Source organism: Psammomys obesus, unplaced genomic scaffold, assembly GCF_907164565.1.
Source record: "Psammomys obesus unplaced genomic scaffold, mPsaObe1.curated_primary_1811, whole genome shotgun sequence".
Taxonomy (NCBI): domain Eukaryota; kingdom Metazoa; phylum Chordata; class Mammalia; order Rodentia; family Muridae; genus Psammomys; species Psammomys obesus.
Genome location: NW_026595447.1, coordinates 28758 through 51860, shown reverse-complemented (window position 1 = coordinate 51860; position 23103 = coordinate 28758). Strand labels below are relative to the sequence as shown.

At 39.3% G+C, this 23103-nt stretch overlaps 1 protein-coding gene across 1 annotated transcript in view; it reads right to left on the bottom strand.

Annotated features, from left to right (window-relative positions):
• LOC129685750 (retinoblastoma-associated protein-like) overlaps positions 1–23097 on the bottom strand; it is a gene marked incomplete at its 3' end in the record, with an annotated part of 28502 nt that extends 5405 nt beyond the window's left edge. Inside the window, exons 1-2 of the mRNA XM_055619253.1 lie at positions 22936–23097; positions 19365–19491 (exon numbers count right to left, since the gene is read on the bottom strand). Of these exons, the coding sequence (XP_055475228.1) occupies positions 19365–19491; positions 22936–23060 (252 nt within the window). The remainder of the gene's footprint in view (positions 1–19364; positions 19492–22935) is intronic.
• Between the last annotated feature and the right edge of the window lie 6 nt (positions 23098–23103).

Here is a 23103-nt window from a genome sequence, read left to right as displayed (position 1 = left end):
TTTATCTTTTTGGACTGGGTCTCTTACTGAACCTTAAGCTTGCTGCTTCCACCAGACTAGCGTGGCAGTGAGCCCCACAACTGGCCTGTCTCTGCCGCTGCCCTTGCCCAGCACTGGAATTACAGCTTTTTGCTCAAGTGCTAGTAATTTAAACTCAGGTACATGCTTACACAGCAAGCATTTTATCCACTGATTCATCTTCCCAGCCTTCATTTTCTTAAATGATATGCTTCAAAGAGTAGGAGTTTTTAATTACTGTTTAACTCAATTTGTTGTTCTTTTCTTTTACGGCCCATGTTTTTAGTGATAATATCTTTGAAATTTATCTCTAACAGAGTTTCACAATGATTTCGTATACGTCTTGGTCTAGAACTATAGGTCTAGGATTCAGCTGAACTAATCATTATAAATACTGAGATAGAACATGAATTATTTTCATTCATATTTATTGGCAATCCACATCATGCTTGTAGAGGTTTGAGTACATCTTGGCATTAGTTGGTCCTCTCCTTCTACCACACGGGTTCCGGGATCCAACTCCAGTTGTCAGTCTCGGCAACAAGCACCTTTACCCACTGAGCCATGCCTCAGACCCTATAAATGGATTGTTTACAACTAGATATCCAGTTGTTCCAGCTTCACTTGTTGAAAAGAATAGCCTTGCTCTACTAAATTGCCTTTGCACCTCTCTACAAGTTGAGCTGACACACATGTGGCCTATTTCCAACTTCTATATTCTACTCCACTAATCTACCTACCAAATATCTTTTCACCAATACTAAATGTCTTGATTATTATAGCTTTAAATGCTCTGGGCATTTTTAGTTGAGTTTGATTCCAGAGTTTTCTGTCAACTTGCCCGAAAATGCCATTCTTTTAACTCATAATCTTAATTTATATTTTAATGTGATGGCTGAAGAGTCACATTATCTAAATTTTTCTCCTTCAACCTACCACCTCTGTGAGACATTTTTCCTTAGCTTCTGAAGTATTCTAACATCCTTGTGCTCTCTTCTGTCTCACAGCTTCTCAATATTTACCTGCAGAGTGCGCTGCCACCATCTCTTCATAAGCATCCCACCCAGGACAGTGTGGCCTCATCTCCAAACAGAGGGTCCTTGTCTCATTCTACTTTGCAATGCAGTGGCTCTGTGAAGCTCCAAGACTTACATCCAACTTAGAACTAAACCTCAAACTAGTTGTTGTTTTTTTGTTTGTCTTGTAATTTCATAAAACTTATTAATTAAAAAAACTTGCAAATATTTTTTTCCTTACAAACTTGGAGGGAAGGAAGGATCTATCAGTGTTCCAGAGTGTATACTACTTTGGCAGAGAATTCAAGACCAGTTCCTGGCACTCATATCAGGCGGCTCACAACTGTTAATCTATCTGACACCTCTAACTTCCAGCTTGCATGAGCACTTGCATTCATGTGCACACATATAAGCACACATAATTTTAAAAAGCTTAAAAATTATTAAAGAGGGTTCATAACAACACTTAAAATTATTAAAACAAAATAACTATTTTTCATTCAAAACAATCACACAGAGAAGGCAAAACTTATAAAGGAAATGGATAAACATTTCTCAAAATAAAAAAATAGTACTTTTTAAAAATCTGATTTTTTTTTTCAAAAATCTGATTCTTAAAATGCTAAATCTTAAAACAGTATCAACTGAAGGACATGCTGTTATGATGTACTGAGATCTTCAGAAGCCTTCAGCTAAGAAATCATCCAGTGAGAATAACTGGTAAGTTAGGTCAAGATCCTTATAACAAATGTTCTAATAGCTACTTAAAACCCAAACAATGGCAATCACCTAATATCTTCAAATATGATTGCTAAATAATACCTAGCTGAATTATGGAATCATATAAAATCCTAAGACATCTTCAAAGAACAGTTCAAACATATGGAAAATGCCCAAGATATAATGTTTAAGTGGGGAAAAAAACAATATAATCTATATTTCTTTATTCCAATTTTGTAAAAACAAATAAAAAGGAAAGGAATATAATATCTCTAAAGCAAGTTCTTATCTCTAGAATAAGTAGGATCATAAGCAGTTTTCATTTTCTTCATTAATACCATATATATTAATTAATATCAACTGTAAAATAGGATATAGCAGCAAAACTGCTAAATTTATGAAAAGCAAGACAGAAAAGTTAGAAATGTATGACAAAAAATATGAAAATATCAAAACCTCAATTATATATTAACAATTTAAACCAAAATATACAACCCACACTTTACATAGCTCCTTACCAATTATGCTACTATTTAGTTGTGTGCATCTGAATCACCCTAATGACAATCCCAAATTAACGACAATTTGAGCTGGTTCTTTGACAATGTTCTTGCTTACAAAAGAGCACCACCAAGTGGTAAAAATAAGTATCTTGAAAATAAAACTAAAGTAAGAGAAAATTACAACTTAAGCTATCAAAACATAAATCTGAAGTGCACTTTCGCAAGTTAAAAGGGTCTTATGAGATGTCCAGTATGTAAAAATGCTCTTGTCCAAGACTGCCTTTTTGAGTTTTATCCGCAGAGCTCACATGGTAAAAAGAGAAAACTTACTCTTGGAAACTGCCCTCTAACTGCCACACTCATGTCACAACTCATGTGCCCCCTCTCACACATAACAAATAGAGTGAAATAAAAATAAAATGCATTCTCACTAGCCTACATTTTTGAAATATGAAAAAAGAAAACTAGCAACTATCTTGCAGTGAAAAACACTAAGGTTGTATTAAGCATTAGATGTGCTATAGAAAGTCTTGAAACAGAAGAGCTACTTTCTTCTTTCTATCCTTGGATTTTTCTCCTCACCTAGGTGTTATATATAAACAAAAAAAAAAAAAATAAGGTACTATAGGTCAGGAAATCAATCCTACTTGTACAGACTGAGCTGACAGCAGTCAGTACTAAGAACATTCTTGGATCAGCACCGAAGATACAGGAGTGGCAGAGTCACAACGGAAGGTAAAAGCTAACATGCCTGACTCAGTTTTAATAATCTTGGGTACAAACCAGATGAATCAACCATTAGTTACATAATAGATCTGAGGGAGAAGCTAACTCTACTCTCAAAAAAACCATGTACCTGGAAAGTTCAGGTTTACCTTGTCTTATGCCCAAGAGACAAGCAACCAAGATTCCTTCGTTAAAGACTGGATACAAATCTCAGTGTACAGCTAGCTAATCCTTGGACTATGACTGACTTGTTCATTTTTCTCTATCTCAAAAAATTTAAAAGTGTCTTGAAGGCAGAAAGTTCTAATTTCCCATTTTACCCTCCAGAGTCTACTGCACTATCAAGCAATAAAATGGTACTAAATGCACGTATTTTTAAAGTTGTAGCAATGTATAGGCCTTAACATAGGATATACTAGCTTTTAGATTTTCTTTATTTTTTATTTTTCCTCAACATGATCAGCAAAGCCAGCAGCAACAAAATCATCCAAGAAAATGTCTTGATTCTGCCCTGGTTTCTTCCGATCCCATCTACACACTGACGGCAAATTAATAGCATCAGCCAAATAATTCATGCAAAGAAATGACATCACAGGCCTCATTTTCTATACAGGAAACATAACTAACCTAGAATTCAGCTTCTAACATTCATTAATGATTTAAAAAAATACCCAGCAAACTACAAATTGAAAGCTACTTCCTCAATTTGATAAAGACTATCCACAGAATACCAGCTGTTCAGTCAGTAAGAACTAAGCTATAGAACCACAGAACCACAAAGGTTAGGTACAGAGTGAGAGACTAGGGGATGACAAATAGATTTCCCCAGGAGACGGAAATATTATAATCATGGGAGGCCAGGAATGGGAGCATCAAGTGTAGAGAAGATGAAGGAAGGAATACAGAAAAAGACAGCTAAAATGAAGGGTTACTTGAGAGGTAGTATAGAAACCTAATACAGTAGAAGCTTCCTAAAATATACACATATATGAAGGTGATCTAAATAAAATCACCAAGTAATAGGGGAGACAGAGCACAACTGGACATTCCTTGTCACCAAATCAAACTTCTACTACCAAGACTGGGTTATGTTTAATTTAGTAGTTGACCAAAGGAGTCCCATGGGAACTGCCCAACAGCTCAGACTGTTGCTAAGACTATAGGTTGCTCTCCAAAACTGACACCAAGGCCCCGCCGCCGAATACAACACCTACACAACTCCTTGAACAGGGAGATGTTGAGCTGGTGCCTGCATGGTGACTTCACCCCTATATTCTAGTATCTTTGGTAAAGTAAGGTACTCTGCACACTACCAAAGGAGAAATGTAAACACCAACCCAGCCACAAACCCTTTGCTCTACAAGGGTGTCTTACCTGAAGATATGCTAATGCAATAGTAGCACAGTGTTTGTGGGAGTGGCCAACCAGTATCTGATTTGACTCAAGGCCTACTCCATGAGATGGAACCTATGCCCAACACTGCTTAGCTGATCAAAGATCTGAGACTAGATAGCCCAGGGACCTAGGGTAAAACCAAATATTACTATTCTACTAAAAGAGTGTGGCCATAAAATAACTACTAAGGACATTCTGCTGTACTTATAGACCAGTCCTCCCTTCGGAGGATCATAGAACCCCACAGAAGAGGAGGCACATGGGGTGGAGGATCAAGAAAACCGGAAGGACATTCTAAATTAACATGATAAAAATTCATGTGAACTCACAGAGACTGAGGCAGCATGTACAAGTTTTACACAGGTCTGCACCAGGTCCTCTATATAAATATTATGGCTTCTAGTTTAATATTTTTATGTAATTCCTGAGTGAACAAAAGAGTGGTCTCTGATTCTTGTGCCTTCTCTTGGGCTATGTTCCAAATAAAAGATGAGGCCCTAGAGCAGAAAGAAGTGGATACTTCTTTCAGTGTGCGCTGAAAGAAGCCCTCATCCCTAACCAGAAGCAATTTGCAATTGATAATGACTTGCAAATGTAAATTCAGTAGCCTTCAACAGAGTCTCCCTGGGGAAACAAACTACTCTTCAGTGCAGGCTGCATGCCCAGCAGTAGATGGCCAACAGAAAACTAACTCAGTGGCATCATTGGAGGTTCCTTGTCCCAAAATCATGGCAGAGCTTTTCTTTTCTACTTCTTTTTAAAATTTTTTATCGTTTGTTTTATTTTATTATATTCTCTTTTCTCTTGCTTTACCCTACAGGTCATATATATACACACATATATATATGTATGTATCTGTGTGTGTATATATATGTGTGTGTGTGTATATATACATATATGTATATATACACACACACACATACATATTATATAATGACTTACAGTTTAGTGTTTTTATTAAATTTGTGAGTGTCAGAATGAGTGGGTCTTTGTTTTTGTGTCTTCTCTTGGGCTCTTTTCTTTCTGTTTGTTTGTTTTATCTAATTCTGATATATTAGTTTTTGTTTTATTATTATCCTTCAGAAGCTTGTTTTTAATGAGAAACGGAAAGGGGTGAGTCTAGATGGGAGGGGAGATAGAGAAGAACTGGGAGATAGAGAAGAGGCATAGAGAGAGGGGAAATCCTAATCAGGATATATTACATGAGAAAAAAAACTATTTTCAATGTGAAGGATAAAATAATATTCACAGAAAGTCTAGCTAATACATTTATTGATAAGAGGGTAGAAACATGGTATCAGTGTTATCCTTTCACACACTGACATCATACAGAAATCCTGAATAAAGCAATAAAACAAAAAGGAAAAATAAGGTGTTCAGATTGAGAAGAAACAAAAATGCCTTTCTTTAAAATTGTTTGATCATTTCTATAGAAATCCCCAAAGAATCAGTACAGAGGCTATGAGATCTACTACACATTATAATAAGAATACAGGAGAAAAGGTTAGAGCACAAAACCCAATTGCTTTGCTATAGCCCAACAAATAAACTGCAAAATATTTTTTTAAAAATACAATTAAGAACGGTCTGGTGGTGGCACATGCCTTTAATTCTTGATTTTTGTGAGTTCACAACCAACCTAGCCTTCCAGGCCAGCCAGGGACACATAGTGAGAAAAAATATATATGTGTGTGTGTGTGTGTGTGTGTGTGTGTGTACATACATACACAAACATATAACTTACATGTGCATCCAAACATGGTAATTATTTGTAAAAGACATAGCTAATAAAGAACTATTATCCAGTAATCCCAGCACTCAGGGATGCAGAGGCAGGCAAATCTCTGTGAGTTCAAGGCCAGCCTGGCTTACAGAGCGAGTCCAGGATAGCCAAGGATATAGAGAGAAACCCTGTCTTGTAAAAACAAAATAAAATAATCCATTATCCAAAAATGCAAAAAATGCTTAAATTTAGTATTAAGAAAACAATACCTACTGAAATAGGGAAAGGATATAAACAGGTATCTTATCAAAGAAGCTATACAATGGTAAATAAAACACCTAACAGTATATGCTATTGGAATGTTCAAACAGGATGCCACTTCACACTTATTAGAATGGAAAAAGAAAATGCAAAACACTGACAACACAAAATGTCAGCAACAGTGTCCAATAATTCAATAACAGGCTTGGGAAGGGAAGATGATTAAGCCATTTGAAAATCAGTTTATCAGTTTCTTACAAAGCTAAACATAAACATATTCTTACCATATGATGCAGCAACTCTACTCCTGGGTATTTGTCTTAGCTGGGGATTCTCTGGTTATGATAAAACACCATGACCTTAAATAATATGAGTAGAAAGGGGTTTGTTTCAGCTTACAACCCCCAGGCACACTCCATTGCTAAGGAAAATCAGGGCAGAAATTCAAACAGGGCAGGAAACTGGCGGTGAGAACTGACAGAGGCATAGGAGGGGTTCTGCTTACTGTCTTGCTCGTCACAGTTTGCTTTATTATTGCACTCCGGAGTACCAGCCAAGCGGTGGCACTGTCCACTGTGAGCTGGGCCCTCCAACATCAATTATCAATAATAATAATAATAATAATAATAATAATAATAATAATAATAATAAAAAGCATCACAAAATTTGCCCATAGATCAATCTGGTGGCAACATTTTCTCAAGTTTCTGTCTTCCAAAATAACTCTGGCTTGGATCAAGCTGAAATAAAAACTAGCCAGCAAAATCTTTATTCCAAGAAGCTAAGACTAAGACACACACACACACACACACACACACACACACACACACAATCTGCACAAGCCTGGCATGGTAGCACAATGCTTATAACCCCAACAGTCAAAAAACTAGGGCAGGAGAATCAGGAGTTAAGGCTAGCCTATACTACACAGTCAGAGTGAAGCCACTTTAGGCAACCTACCAAGATTCTCTCTTGAGGTAACATGCCTGGGAGATGGCTCAGTGAGTGAAGTAGCTTGCCATGCAATCATGAGAATCTGAGTTTGATCCCCAGAACCCACACTGAAAAGCCAGGCATGATGGTGCATGGTAGGGAGGTGTAGACATGGATTCCTGAGCTTCCTGACTGGCCAGTCTTATCCTAATAGGTGAATTCAGGGCCAGTTAAAGACTGTCTCAAAAGAGAATGATACCCATGACTGGCCTTTAGCTTTGTATGTGAACACATGTAGGCACACAAATGCATATACAAACACATGCACACAAAACCTGTACATGTATGTTTGCAGCAGCTTTATTCATAAATGCTAACATGTGAAAGAAACCAAAATACCCTTCATCAGTACAACGGATAAATAAATTGTGATACGAACATGACAGAGTATTATTCAACACTAAAAAGAAATGAGCCATCAAATTGTGAAAAGATGTGGAAGAAACTTAAATGATATTATGTGAGAGAACCCCATCTGAAAGGTTGTATATTCTTTAGCTACTGTTTTACATTCTAGAAAATGCAAAACCCTGTTTAAAAAACAAAAACAAAAACAGTGGTTACAAGAGGTTGACAGGAAAGCAGAATGAATAAGCAAAGAGTATATGTAGAGCATGAAAGTATTCTATATATACAATGGCAAACCCATACCATTAGACATTCATCAGAAATCAACAGACCATCTAACACCAAGAATAAACCCTGATGTAAATCATGGACTTTGAAGTAATGAAGATGAGCTAATGAAAATTCATCAGCTTGCAAATATACTATTCTAAAGGGAATTTTAACAAGGATAAGACATAAAAAATAGGGATCAAAACTACTGTTTGGCATGAAACAACTGAAAAGTTAGAGAGTAATTAAATAATTCAAGACCCTAGAGATTAGACAAAGGAAACCGGCCCCTAAAATACAGGAATCTTAAACATGAGTCATACAAATGCTCAAATTAACTTGCAAAAAAAAATGACTGCAAGTAACAGTAAGAATTAGGTAAACAGAGCTGGGAGTACAGGAGAGTTACTGTAGCTTGACCACCCTTTATCCTGTCTGAACTCTTCTTGAAATCTGATGGCCATTGTGGCTATATTGGAGGGTGGGAATGTTAAGAGGTGGTTAAGGCATTAACATGGGAATCTGTTCTTACTCTGTAAGAACACCGCATGAGTGAGCACAGAGCAGGTTCTTAGTGAGCCCATCCCTCAGGGGTTTCTTTTCTGCCTGTTTCTGCTTCCCTAGCTTTTTTTTTTTTATCATGCTTTTTTATCATCACACAGAACATTTTAGGCTTCCTCTCCAGAGAACCATGAGCCAAAATAAATTTCTACACGCATACCTATAAAGATTTTTATAACTGTGGCAACCCTTTCTACAGCAAGCCTGCTGGCACCATAGTTCCAACAGAATGTGCTTGCTTCATGGTTTTGACTGATTGGTTTGGTTGCCTTTTTTGCAACAGAGTTTCACTATGAAATCTGTGCTGGCTTGAGTAAGAATGGGACCTACAGGCTCATGTATTTGACTACTTTGTTCCCAGTTGGAACTGCTTGGGAAGGATCAGGAGGTGTAGCCTTGTTGAGAGGCTGGGAGCAGGCTTTGAGGTTTAAAATGACTCTTAGCACTCCCTGTGTGCCTCTCTTTGTTTCATGCTTGTGTCTTAAGATGTAAGCTCTCTATAACTGCAGACAGAAGCCTAGCATAGCTGTCCTCAGAGAGACTCCACCCAGCAGCAGATCAAAACAGATGCCGAGACTCACAGCCAAACATTGGGCAGAGCACAATCAGTCCTTGTAGATAAAAGGAAGGATAGAAGGACCTGGAGGGAACAGGAGCTCTACAAGAAGACCAATGGAGCCAACTAACCAGGGCCTAGGGGGCCATGCAGAGACCGAAGCACCAACCAAGCACAATGCATGGACTCAACCCAGGTCCCTTACACAGATGTAGCTCTGTCATCATGTGGGTGGCCTAGTAAGGGGAGGTATGGCTATCTCTTACATGGACTCTGTTGTCTGCTTTTCAATCACTTCCCCCTGGAGAGGCTACCTTTCCCAGGCCACAAGGGAAGAACCTGCACTCAGCCCTGATGCAACTTGATGTGCTGGGGTGGGTTAGGGAGCTCCCCTTTTCTGAGGAGTAGGGGAAGGGGGAAATGGGGAACATGGTAGCAGGCAGATAGACATGACACTAGAGCAAGAACTGAGAGCTCACATTTAAAAAAAATTATTTATTCACTTTACATCTCAATCATAGCCCCTTCCCTCCTCTCCTCCTGCTCCCACCCTTCCCCATCATGATGGTCATGGACTTTAACACTGTGAAACTCTAAGCTGCCAATAAACTTTCTTCTATAAGTTGCCTTGGTCACAGCGTCTAATCACAGCAATAGAAAAGTAATTCAGGAAAAGCCCAAGCTGGCCTAAGACTTGTGACTTTCCTGCCTCAACCTGAGTGCTGGGATTACAAGTATATATCTCCATATCTAGTTTCATTTTTTGGTCACATTTTAATAATTCTCATATTTGGTACATTTTCATTATTATTATATCTTATTATGATCCACATCTGATCTTCAATATATCATTATAATTATTTGGGAGAGCCATGAATCATACCCATATAAAAACAATGAGCATAATTAATGTGTTATAACATTTGACAGACTGTTCCCGCATCTGTCTCTTAATCTCCTGATGTCTCTTACCTACTCTATGAGACATGAAATTCAAACTAGGCTAATTAATAATTGTATAGTGGTTTTCTTCAACTGAAAAAAAAAAAGAGGCATTTATCTCTTATTTTAACTCTCATTCTAAAACTATTAAGCTTAAGAAAGGTATGGTGGATAATCTTAAACGTCAACTTGACTACATCCTGAATTTGCTAAAACACAAGCAGTCTGTGTGTGGTGTACATGCCTTTAATCCCAACACTCACAGCCTGGTGAGTTCCAGGACAGCCAAGGCTATATAGAGAAACCCTATATTGGAAAGGCAAAATACAACAAAGCAAACAACAACAAAACCACAAACAGCTGGCCACAGCTCCGAGGGATTTTCTTGATTGGACCAGTTGAGGTGAGATGACACATCCTGAACCAGGCCACCCACCTTCTAGTGGCAGCCCACATAAAATGATATGAAAAGGGAAGTTTTGGTTTGTGTCCACTTGTCCTCATTCTTCCTGGCAAGTTCATCTATTCTGTTGCTGAGGCATTTCCTTGATGGTATTAGAACCTACTTCCAGCCCCCAAAGTCGACTGAAGACCAGCTGAAACATCTGGCCTCATGAACTAAACAACTACCAGATTTTTAGCCTTTCCTTTGAGAAACAGCCATTGTTGGACTAACCATTAAACAAATGGAACAAAACCTGGATGACAGCGCATGTGCTTACAACATGGTTTATTGAATATTTGAAGCCTGCTGTTGAAATATGAAGACCTACGGCTGAGAATGATAGAAAAATCTTCTAAAAGTATTTCTGCTTACTGAAATTGTAATTGGCCACCTAAGGCTCTGATAGAGATATGTCACGCATCAGCAGCATGAACCAAGGAATAATTCTGACTTCCAAGGCAAACTTTAAAAAACATATTTTGTACATCTATAGCTGCCACAGATGTGGAACTTTTGAACACATTAATCTAAATCCCAAACTAAAGATGCCTCATCTCTTTTTAAACATGTGTGTGGTACCTGCATGGGTGTTCATATGTGTGTGTGCGCACGTGCTTATCCACAAACGTATTGTGAAGGCCAGAGATGGACACCAGGTGTTTTCCTCTAGCACTGTCCACCTTATTTTTGTGAGACAGGTTCTCCCACTGAGCCTGGAGCTGGCCAATTAGATTAGGCTGACTGGCTACCAAGTGCCCCGGATTCAGCAGTTTCTGTCTCCCAGCTCTGGATTACATACAAGTACCACAGCTGTGTCAGGAGTTTAGGCAGGCACACAGGAGACCGAGTTCTCATACTTGAATAGCAAACAAGTTATCCACTGAGCCACTAAGATGGTTCGCCGTTTAAGTCCTGATCAAACATGAAATAAAATGCAATGTTTTATTAAATTTGTCCCTGTAACCATTTCATACACGTACACAGTGCATGGAGACTATTCACCCTCACCTTCTCATTTCCCTCCCACCTCCAGTACATTCTCCCTCCTGGCCAGTCCCTTTTCTCACGCACCCATTTCACTTCTGTTTTCTGACCCACAGAGGAACAAGGGATGCCAGTGCAGCATGAGTTTGTTACCATTCACTGCAGCACAGGGAGCTTATCAGGGATACACAACTGAAGACAATGTCTGCCCCTCCCCCAAAATCCATCAGTAGCTCATATTTCAGCAGGGAGGGTTAAGGACAAATGGTCCTCTCACTGATCTATGATTGACTGCGGGCAAGCCCAGTCCTGTGCAGGCCCACATAGTGCAGCTGCTGCCACTATGAGATCATGATTGAATTGCCTATGTCAAGCCCACAAGATAACCTTTTACAGTAAGACAAATTTTGTTTAAAAAAACAACAAAATGTGTGCAGAGTTTGACTCAGTAAATTAATTTGTATGTACTCATTATGTGTTAACTCTTTTAGTATTCACAAATATTCCAAGATTTGCAATTACTGATAGCCCATTTTACATATGAGACAATCAAGGATTGGAGACTGTAGGTAGTTTGTTCAGTTTGTTCAACAGTGTGGAGCTACTCCATGGTATACTTCAAACTTGAAACAGTTCATTATGACTAGAAATCTTAGCTCATCCTCTCTCAATAACGCCACTTTCAAATGCCAAAAAGGGTTCCCCTAAGTTACTACATTCCTCTTGTTTCCAAGAAAAGACAACTGGGACTACAACAGCTGCTTTGCAAACAGGTTCATTCTGTCTTTGCATTTGCTTCTCAGAGCACATCCATTATTCTCAGGCCAACCCTTAAACATTAAACACTTAAAATATTGAAAAGAAAGGGTCTGCTGAATTGCATCAGAACAAAAGAACAGTCCTCCACACCCTCCACAAATGTATCTAGTCCTAAAAGTAACAGAAAGTCCTCTGTCGTCTTTCTTCCCCATACAATCAGAAATGGATTCATATATTCTAGTTCCTATCATGACTTCCTCTAGAAGTAATATTTTAAATTACGCTAGTTCTAAGGAAAGGGAGAAACAGAGCCAGGAAGAGAAAGGTGTAAGGCAAGAAAGCAGTCACATTTATTTGTACATAATTAATTCTACAGCCCAAAATGGTTTCTACTATTCTATTACTGTCAGGAAACCTTAACGTAAGGCTGAGGGAAATGTGAACTGGTCCAGCCAGCCTTACCATATGATATGGCCAGCTATAACACTCCAGGGTATACACCCAAAGGATGTGAAGTCAATATTCAACAGATACACTTGCACATCCATATTTACTGAAGCACTGTTCCCAGTGGCCACAGTATGTTAGCAGCCTGTGTGTCTATAAACAGATGAACGGATAAAGAAATTGTATACATACACAGAATAGTTTTAGTTAACAAAATCATGCTGGAACTGAATCATCAAATTAAGAAAATTAAGCCAGACTCAGAAATATGAACATCTTATATTTTCCTTCATTTGTGGATCCTAGATTTTTACATAAACACAGAAACCTACTTATTTATATATGTTTAATATGAAACCAGAAAGCAAAATAGGAAAGTAAAAAGGGACTAGTGAAAGGGGGAGGAGCAGGTAGAGGGGAGGAGGAGAGAACATGAAGAGGTGAATAGTCTCGAAGTATAAAATATACTTGAAATAAGTTATTTTATAAAGCCTATTACCATATACAATGACTATATGTCAATTATAAAACAAAGGCGGGCCAGCAAGGAACTTAAGTATCAAAGCACTTGTCACCTTATTCTCTGGAGACAGGGTGTCTCATTAAACCTGGAGCTGCACTGGCAACCAGCAAACCCCAGTAATCCTACCAGTCACACCTCCCTCTCTCCCCTGTCTTCTTCCCTCTCTTCCCCTCCCCTTCCCTCTTCTGTCTCCCCTTCCCTCCCTCTCCCTCCTCCCCCTTCTCTCTCTGTCTCTCTCTCTCACACACACACACACAGAGACACACACTGAGGTTATGGGTGCAAATGGCTACGCCTAGATTTCTTTTAAGTTGTGTTTTGGGAATTCAAATTTGGATCCTTGTGACCCAATGAATTATCTCCCTATACCCTCCCCCAAGGCATTTTCTAAGTAAAGTTTATTGACTATTGATTGGTATATATTAACAAATTATACTGTTGAGGTTCATATTATTAACCTTGAGCTTCAAAATTTCTACATAATTCCCTATCAGGTAAGTTTTGTTTTCAATCAAGTTTATAGGAATGATTCATCCAGATTTCTTAAGAAAGGAGAGGTCTTGTCCTGGAGTGTCTAGGACCATTACTATTTGTATCAAATTTGTTTTTAAATGTTTATTGTTGTTAGTGTTATTATTAGTTTTTATGTGTGGGTACGTTGCCCACACGCATGCTGTGTACCACATGCATCTCTGGTGCCCACAGATGCCAGAGGAGAACATCAGATCCCCTGGAATTAGAGTTTTAGCCTCCATGTGGATGCTAAGGATTGAACCCAGGTCCTCTGGAACAGAAGCCAGTGTTCTTAACTGCTGAGCCATCCCTCCAGGCTCTATTTTATTATTTTTAATTGTGTACATGCATGGGTATATACGTGAGTTCAGATGCCCATTACATTTAATTCTCTGGATCTGAAATTACAAGTGTTTGTGAGACGCCTGACCTAAGCGGGCAGTCTCTATAAGAGCAGTACTCACCCTTAGCTGTTGAAACAACCTCAGTCCACATACGTATACACATATAGACACACACACACACACACACACACACACACACAGGGTTTTCACTGGCCGGCCTGGCGTTTGCTGCGTAACCAGGCTGGCCTCAAACTCAAAGAAATCACTGTGCTTCTGCCTCAAGAATGCTAGGACTAAGGCGTGTGCCGCCATGCCTGCCTCTGTTTGTCTCAGTGTTTAAAAAGGGTTACTCAAAGAGTAACCTGGAGGTTTAAAATAGATGACTTAAAAAAATAATCTAAGCTCCAAACTGAAGACACTTTCTCTTTAGTAATAAAATACGAAGAAATAAAATTTTGAGTACTTTTAAAAGTTTGTAGATTTTTGACTCAGTGAATTAACTTGTGAGAATTTATTCAAAGAAAAAGATCAGAGAGCCATTAATTTAATTATTTAGCAATTATCAAGAACTTGCTATATGCAGAAATTATTCCTATGAAGGGTGTATAGATTTTTATAGTATAAACAAGTTAGTTTAAAAAAAAACTAAATACCCAACAATTAAGATTGTTTTCAAAAATCCAGTAGTTATTATTACCAAATAAAGTTTATATATTTATATAATTTAACAACCTAAGAAAATGTCCGTTATAGAGTATGCATCAGGCCCTGACCCTGAGCACAGCAATGGATAAACTGAACTTGAGGACACACCCTGTCATTCACTCAGGACAAAAATTCGAGGTTACCCTTGGCTACTACATAGTGAATGCAAAGTCAGCCTGCACTTTATGAGATCCTATCTCAGAAAAAAAGAAATAAAACTTTAAAACTTCTATACAAACTATTCAAAAGAAAATTAAAAATAAAGATATGAGAGCTTACATTAGGCTCTGATGAAATCCATAAAGGACATAGCTTCAACAATTTATGGTCCTCCCCCAAATTCCTGGGACATCTAGAAGACATGGATAAATGCCTAGAGCTATATAAGCTACAAAAATTAAAGTAAAAAGATATAAGTAAGAAAAATAGATCCTGGAAAGCAATGAGATTAAAGCAGTCTAAAAACTTTCCAAAAGAAGCCAGATAGATTCCACAAATAACCAGATAGATTCACTGCCATCTCTACAAAACTCTTAAAAAATACCTAACACCAACACTATTGTCTGTTCCTCACAACAAAAGGGAACAGACACTATGAAACTCACTCTACTAAACCAGTATTAATCTAATACCAAGTCCAGATAAGAATATGATAACAGAAAAGAAAACCATATACCAATTCCTCTGTAAAAATTCTCAATAAAATTCTTGCAAATTAAATCCATAGGACACAAAGAAAATCATTCACCATGACCAAGCTGGTTTCATCCCAGGGACACATAGTTGATTCAACATACGAAAACTGGTATTTAATATAACTACATATGCACGTAATGACAAAATAATGATTAGCTTAATAAAAGCAGAAAAGTTTTTTTTTTTTTTTCCACAAAGTTCAACATCCCTTCCTGATAAATTCTGCAGACAGGATAAAAGGGTAGACCTTAGAATGAATAATAATAATGATGATGATGATGATGATGAGGGCCAAGCATGTTGCATGTATTTGTAATCCCAATAGTGGAGAGGCAGATCCCTGGCGTTCACTGGCCATCTAGCCTAGCCTACTTACTGAGTAAGCTCCAGACCTATAAGAAACTCTGTCTCAAAAAAAAGAAAAAAAAAAGAAAAACAGTGAAGAAGGTAAAGCATCTGAAGAAGGGCACACTGAAGGTTATCCTCTGGCCTTCACATGCATACACACCTGAACACCACATCACACCACACAAACACACACACAGAGAGAGAGAGAGAGAGAGAGAGAGAGCGCCCAGAGAAACTAGGAATATAAGAAATGTATCTCAACACAACAAAAGCTACACACTTATGGCAAACATTGTTCTAATTAGGGAATAACTTAAAGCATTTCCTTTAAAATTAGGAATAAGGTTAAGGTATCCACTCTTACTGTTCCTACTCAATATACTGTTTGCAGTTCTGGCTAGGCCAATAAAACAAGAGAGAAATAAAAGGGATACAAATAGAAGGAGAAGAAATCAAAGTATACGTATTTGCCAAAGATATGATCCTATATTTTAAAGACTCAAGCAGAAAATTGTTAGATGTGATAAATACTCTCAACACAGTAGCGGAATATAAAATCAACACACAAAAATAAGTGCCTTTCTACATACCAGTAGCTAACTTGACAAGAAATCAGTAAGAAAAGATCCCATTCCTAATAGCTTCAAGAGCATGGTGGGACACAACTTTAATCCTGGCATTTGGGAGGTAAAGGCAGGTAGATCTCTGTGATTCAAGGCTGCCTGGTCTACATAGTGAGTTTCAGGTCATTTAGAGTTACACAGCAAGACGTCATTTCGAACAAACAAATAAGACAAAAAATGATAGCTTAAAAAATAAAATAAAATGCCTTGGAATCAACCTAACCAAAGTGGTAAAAGACTTCTACAGTGAAAACTTTAAAACACTTAAGAAATGAAGTGTTTTAATGAAGATTAAAAAAAAAAAAAAAAAAAAAAGCAAAAACAAAAACCAAGAAAGTCTTGTTCTCTTGAATTAGCAGAATTAATACTGTGAAAATAGATATATTACCAAAAATACCTACAGAATCAATGCAATGCCAGCTCAATTTTCAGTGACATTCTTCACAAAACTAGGATGATGTTAGTTTATAATATTAATTTGAAGTGTAATATTAATTTCAATGTAGCATCCCTGGGAAGAAGTCTTCAGGAGTTATATAGATCAGATTGGTCTGTGGACTTGGCTATGGTTGGAATTGTCTTCATTGCTGGGTAAAGACACACCCTGTGTTTTAATTGAAATAGGAAGACCCAGCCAACATGTAGGCAGCACAACTGTACGATTTTGGTCACTGAACTACGTAAGTAAGAGTAGAGAGAGTTATGGGTCCTGGTATGAGTGCATTTACCCCTCTCTGCTCTTTACTGTGGATGTGATATGACCAGTTGTTTTAAGTTCCTGCCTCCTTGACTTCCTTGCTATGATGAAGGATAGCCTGAAATTGTGACTTAAAATAAACCTTTCTCTCCTAAGTTGTTTCCTGTCAGGGTATTTTATCACAGCAACAGAAAAGAAACTATGAGGTAGAATGACAAAAGATCTTGAATAACCAAAGAAAATTATACTGTAAAACCATAGTAACAAAAACTGTATGATACTGGCACAGAAATACATAGACCAACATAGAGAACTCCAAATTAAACCTATACAGTTATAGAGAAAGAAAAAAAAAAGCCTCTTCAAATGATGCTGGCATAACGGGACATCTACCTGCAAGAGAACTAGATCCGTATCTTTTGCCCCATACCAGGCTAATGAGATGACTTAATGGGTAAAGGCACTTGTTCAGCCTGATAACCTGCATTCCATTCTACAACCCGCAAAGCAGAAGAACTGACTCCTGAAAGATGTCCTCTGATTGCCACACATGTACTATGCCACTGCAAGCATGCCTGTACACACACATGCACATATACTGAATAAATTGTAATAAAAACCAATGCAAAGGTAGGTGCAGTGGGGCATACCTTTAATCCCAGCACTTTGAGGGGCAGAGTCATGCAGATCTGTGAGTTGGAAGCCAGCCTGGTCTACATAGTGTGCTTCAGGACAGCCAGAGCTACATAGTAAAAGCCTGTCTCAATAAGGAAAAAAAAAAAAAAAAAACGATACAAAATGAATCAGACTTAAATATACCAACCTAAAATCTTGAAACCACTTAGGAAGTACACAGACAAACTCTTGAAGACCTAGGTATAGACAAATTTGCCCAAAGAGCATTCCAGCAGCATGGAAGAGTTGACTATGGGATTACATAAAACTAAACAGCTTCTGCACAACACAGGAAGCAGTCAGCAAAGAAGACAAAGCATACAGAGGAGGAGAAAATATTTACCATCTATACATCTGATGGGATTAATTTCTAAAATCGATAAAGAGCCTCAAAAATTAAATATTATTAAAACAAACTACTCACTCAATACATAGCACAATGAACTATCTAAGCACACAGTTCTCAGAAGAAGATATACATATGAGCACTAAATATTTGAAAAACACGTTCAATATCTTCAGCCATCAGGGAAATTCCATCTTGCCCAAGTCAGCATGGTTAACATCAAAACAACAAATGTTAGCAGAGACGTGAGGAAAGAACCTTAGATACAGTCAGCGGTAAGGTAGAGTTGGGCAACTACTATGCAAGTCAGCGTGAGGTTCCCAAAGCTACCACTCTGCTACTGCATATATGTCTAAAAGCCTCCAAGTCAAAACGCCAAAGAGACACTTGCACGTCCATGTTTCCTGCCATACTATTCACAACAGCTAAGAAATAGAACAAGTGTAAATGTCCACCAATCCATGCACAGATAAAGAAAATGCAGACCACACATACAATAAAAATTTATTCAACCACAAAGAAAAATGAAATCATAATATCTATACAAAAATGAATGCAACTGGAGATCACATTAATCAAAATAAGTCAGACTCAAAAAGACAAGTATGTTCTCTCTTATGAAGATTCTAAATTTAAATTTGTGTGCGTGTTTGCATGTAGGGAGGTCATGAAAGTTGAAGGGGAAGATAAGAGGAGGGGAAGAGACATTTAAAGTGTAAGGGAAAAGAGTAACAGTATACATGCAACATGAAAGCAAGACACGCCATCTGGAAGTGAAAAGGGACGAGCAAATGGAAGACAGAGGGATGGGAAAGAAGAGTGGGGGAGGAGATGAACAGAGAAAACAGTAATGATGTATGAGTACAAACTGTCACAGTGAAACCCATTACTCTGTATGCCAATTTAAAATGAAAATAAAAACAGAGCTAGTGAGCCAGCTCAATGGTTGAAGGTACTAGTCCTGCAAGCCCGGCAATCTGAGTTCAACTCCAGAACGCATATGAAAGTGGAAGAAGGAACACACACCACCACCACCATCATTAGCATCAGCAGCAGAAGTTTTTAATTTAAAATAAAAATTAAAAACCTAAGAAACCATTAAAACAAAAAGCATTTTAGTACCATCATAGGTTACACCTGGGAAGTGGAATTATTACTAACTTTTACTTTATATTTTTTTACTTTCTAGATTAAAAAAAAAAAATTAAACTCTAAAAACATCCTTACCAGGATTCCATCCACAGATGAAATTTTCTCCCAAGTTAACCAAGCTCTTTCTCTGACATGATCGGATATCTTTAACTTCTGGCATAATGCAGTAAATTCAGGTTCTTCAATTTCTTCAAACTCAAGCCTACCAATTGAAACAGTTACAAAATAGATACACATGAATCAAACCGAGTAAGTAAATACTTGTTTCTATAGTTTTCACATATCAGCACTGTTTTGAAAGAGACCATCTCTAAGTTCTTTAAGGTCTTATTTTATCTCTGAGAAACATTATGCACCATTTAAACATATGCTTATCTTTTTCATGGTTTCCAAAATAAGAATACCACAAAGTGAAAGACAGCGGCTGGCATGGTGAACCAAATATACTCCAGAGCTTTGTGAAAGAAACTGAGTCCAATAGCTAAAGCACTCTGAGATGGGACAATTGTAAAAGAAAAAAAAAAAAAAAAAAAAAAAGGAACCACATCACAGTCAATTCAGTTCCAGTGACCATGGCAATCTGTAACCTGTACTTACTGGGTCATATATTCTCTCTTCCTTCTTGTGTGTCTTAGTGATGACTGACTTGATAGAAACTATTGCATCACATAGTTCTATCTCTTTGACCTTTCTTAACCATAATCTTTTAATTCACAGCTAATTATTTTCAGTGTGTATTTGAAATATAATAAGACACGATGGAGACTTAACTCTTGAGAAATTACTGTGATCCTACACAAAACACCTTTTGTGTGGTTTTATTGGATTCCCACATCAGCCATACTTGGCAAGTATCCCCATTCACGTTTTACACGTCTACCACATCAGAGAAACTAAAGCAGTCTCTAAAAGCATAGCAAGTGAGAAGTAACCAGGCTATAAACCCTGTAGTCTAACTCCCTCATCCATGCCCCTGACCACTTTTTCTAGCTGAGTGACTCCTCCTTCAAAGCATAATTCTGCATATTTCATTAATGACAGTGCCTTGCGGTTCCCTAGTCTCAGTTTCCATTCCATCTACAGTACTTAGGACAGAGATAATATAAAAGAAATACATCTCAACTGTAAAAGAAGACCATTGGTGGAAGTGCAGATGAACTGGGCTGCACCCAGCCCTTAGCCATATTTTCTAAGCTTCAGGCTACGGCAGTCCTCTTACCCTTGCTAAGAACAGTCATGCGCTACATGACATTTCAGTCAACAGGGCAGTTTACAACATGGTCCTAGAAGGTTATAACGGAGCAGAAACTCATTTAGAGGACATCTTAAGCAGTGTAACACTGTAGCACAATGTATTTGCTGCCTGTGCATTTACGGGGATGCTGCTGTCAGCAAGCCTGCAACACTGCCACTGTAGGAAATGACAGCATATACAACTATGAGCAGCACACAATACCTAAAACGATTGTTTCTTACCATGCGAGAGCTTTATCACTATTTTACAGCATATTTCTATTATTAAAAGATAAAATTTACTGCATAACACTATGCTTTGCTACACTGGCAGCAGCCTTGTATTTGCAGTGTTTACCACCTCTCTTGGCTGCAGCAAGATGGCACAATGACTGATCTATATACCATCGATGTTTGCTTAAGTGCACTCTGCAATGATTGCACAAAATTCATTTAATGGCACAGTTCAGAGGACGAAGCAAATCCCTACGGTGAAGCACACGTGACTGTAGGTAATTCAGAGATCAACTGGAAATGCTTATGAGAACCTCTGTGGCAATGAGTAACCAACTCTATATCCTTGATAGTTTTAACTTACAGGAGAGTTTTCAGAGTTCCCTGAAGGTAAAAGTTTTATATAAAAGTGAAAGAAACTGGATCCTTCTTTCCCCAGTCAATGACCAGAACTTCAATGTGTATATTTACTTTACAATAATAAAGAAGAGTTCCAAAGCTGTGTAGATGGCATGGAATCTTTTAGAATACATGTTTATGCTCTTTCTAAGGGGAAACTTCCACACACGGGATACATCAGAGTTTAATTAGAAACGAAAGCAAACTCTACCCTGAAACAGTCTCCAAACAGTTTGAATTCTGTATTTATTTTCTAATGAGTAAGATTTTTTTATTTGATCCGTAAGAAAATCCACTTAATGCACACTTACACAGACCATTTCCAAAACTATTTCAGTCTGTTAGGATTTGACCTGAAGTCTGCTAAAAGTCTTGGACACACAAAGAACCTCGATGCTCAGCAAGGAGAAGGGAGCTTGGTAGCCCAGCAGGGACTGTATGCCCACAACCCCAGCACTGGGGATGATGAGGCAGGAGAATAGAGAGCTCAAGGCTCTGGGGTACAGAGGCAGAGTACTGAAAAAAAAGTCTGGGACTTCATAGGCTGGAAATGAGTGAGAAGACGGTGAGGGATAAAACCAGTTCCCATTCTGCAATGGATGTATAGTCTCAAAATAAAACTAGTGCCGACAATAACAACCATCGTATTGTTTCAATTTCTGTTCAATTGTTTCTATTACCTAATTTATGAAGTAGCGCAGTCAAGAAAAATAAAACGTTGAAATACAATAAATATCTTTCCATCGTTCCTATTGGATGCACATGTAGTTAAGTTTGGATTCCATTTAATAAATGGAGAGAAAAGTTCTTTGGTATACAGTACCAAAAACAACACCAAAAGGACAGGGCGGGGGGAGGGTTGGTGGATGGGACACGAGGGTCCTTGTAGGCTCAAAGGCAAAAAGACAAGAATTAATGAAGCAGGCTGCGGCCAATCAGCGCGCCATAAGAGTCCTACCCTGAAAAGAAAAGGGGAGCAAAGTTTAGAAACTTTTAAGCCCTTGCACTTAAACGTCTCATCAAACTTTTGCCCACATACCAGTTCTTCTAAGAGTTATGCTCCACCAGTCTCCACAGATGGCTTTAAATCCCCAAGGCCTCGAAGCATTGTTCTAAAGAAACCCCCCCACAAAGCCCGGGAGCTGAGGACCCCTTGAGCAATTGACACCCACGACCCCGCGCTTCGCCTCCAAGGCTTTTTCTTGGCCTCTCCCAGGACCGGGCTGCCAATGCAGCGCAGGACCAGAGGAAAAGGCTCCCAACTGTTGCATGGCAGGACTGCAAAAGAGAAAGTCAACCGACCCCGGGGCGGGGGCGGGGGGTGGGGGTGGGAGGGCTTCGGGCTCTCCTTGGAATTGAAAAAGCAAGCAAGCAAGCAAACACCGATCGGCTTTTTTTTTTCCCCCCCGCGGGGGGGAGCATATTTATTTCAATGTTTCTTGCGTCTGTCGGGGGCTCGCCAAGCCCCGCCGGCTCCGCGCCTGGGCGTCGCTGGAGCAGAGCCTGCACCTGTCACTTCGCTCGGCAGCAGGAGCCCCACCCGCCCGACACCTGTCAAGCCGCAGCCCAGACCCCTCCGGGATGCCCTTCCCGTCGCCCGCGAGCCCCGGCGATCCCTGTCACGGCGCCGCCGCCGCCCGGTGCAGCGAGGGGACCGAGGGCATCCCGGGGACGCCGGGGCGCCGCTCCTCCCGCCCAGCCCGGCCCCGCCGAGATGCGCCCCGCATCCCCGCGCCCTTCCGTCCCCTCCCCTCCCACCCGCGGCCGCCGCGCTCCTCACCTGGCCAGGGGCAGCTCTTCGGGGCTGCTGTCCTGCTCGGGGTCGTCGTCCCGAGGCGGCGGCGGCGGCGGCGGCGGGGGCTCGGCGGCGGCCGGCGCGGCTCTGCGCGGGGCTTTGGGCGGCATGACGCGCTGCGCGGGCCGGCGCGAGCGGGCGAGGGAGGCGCGC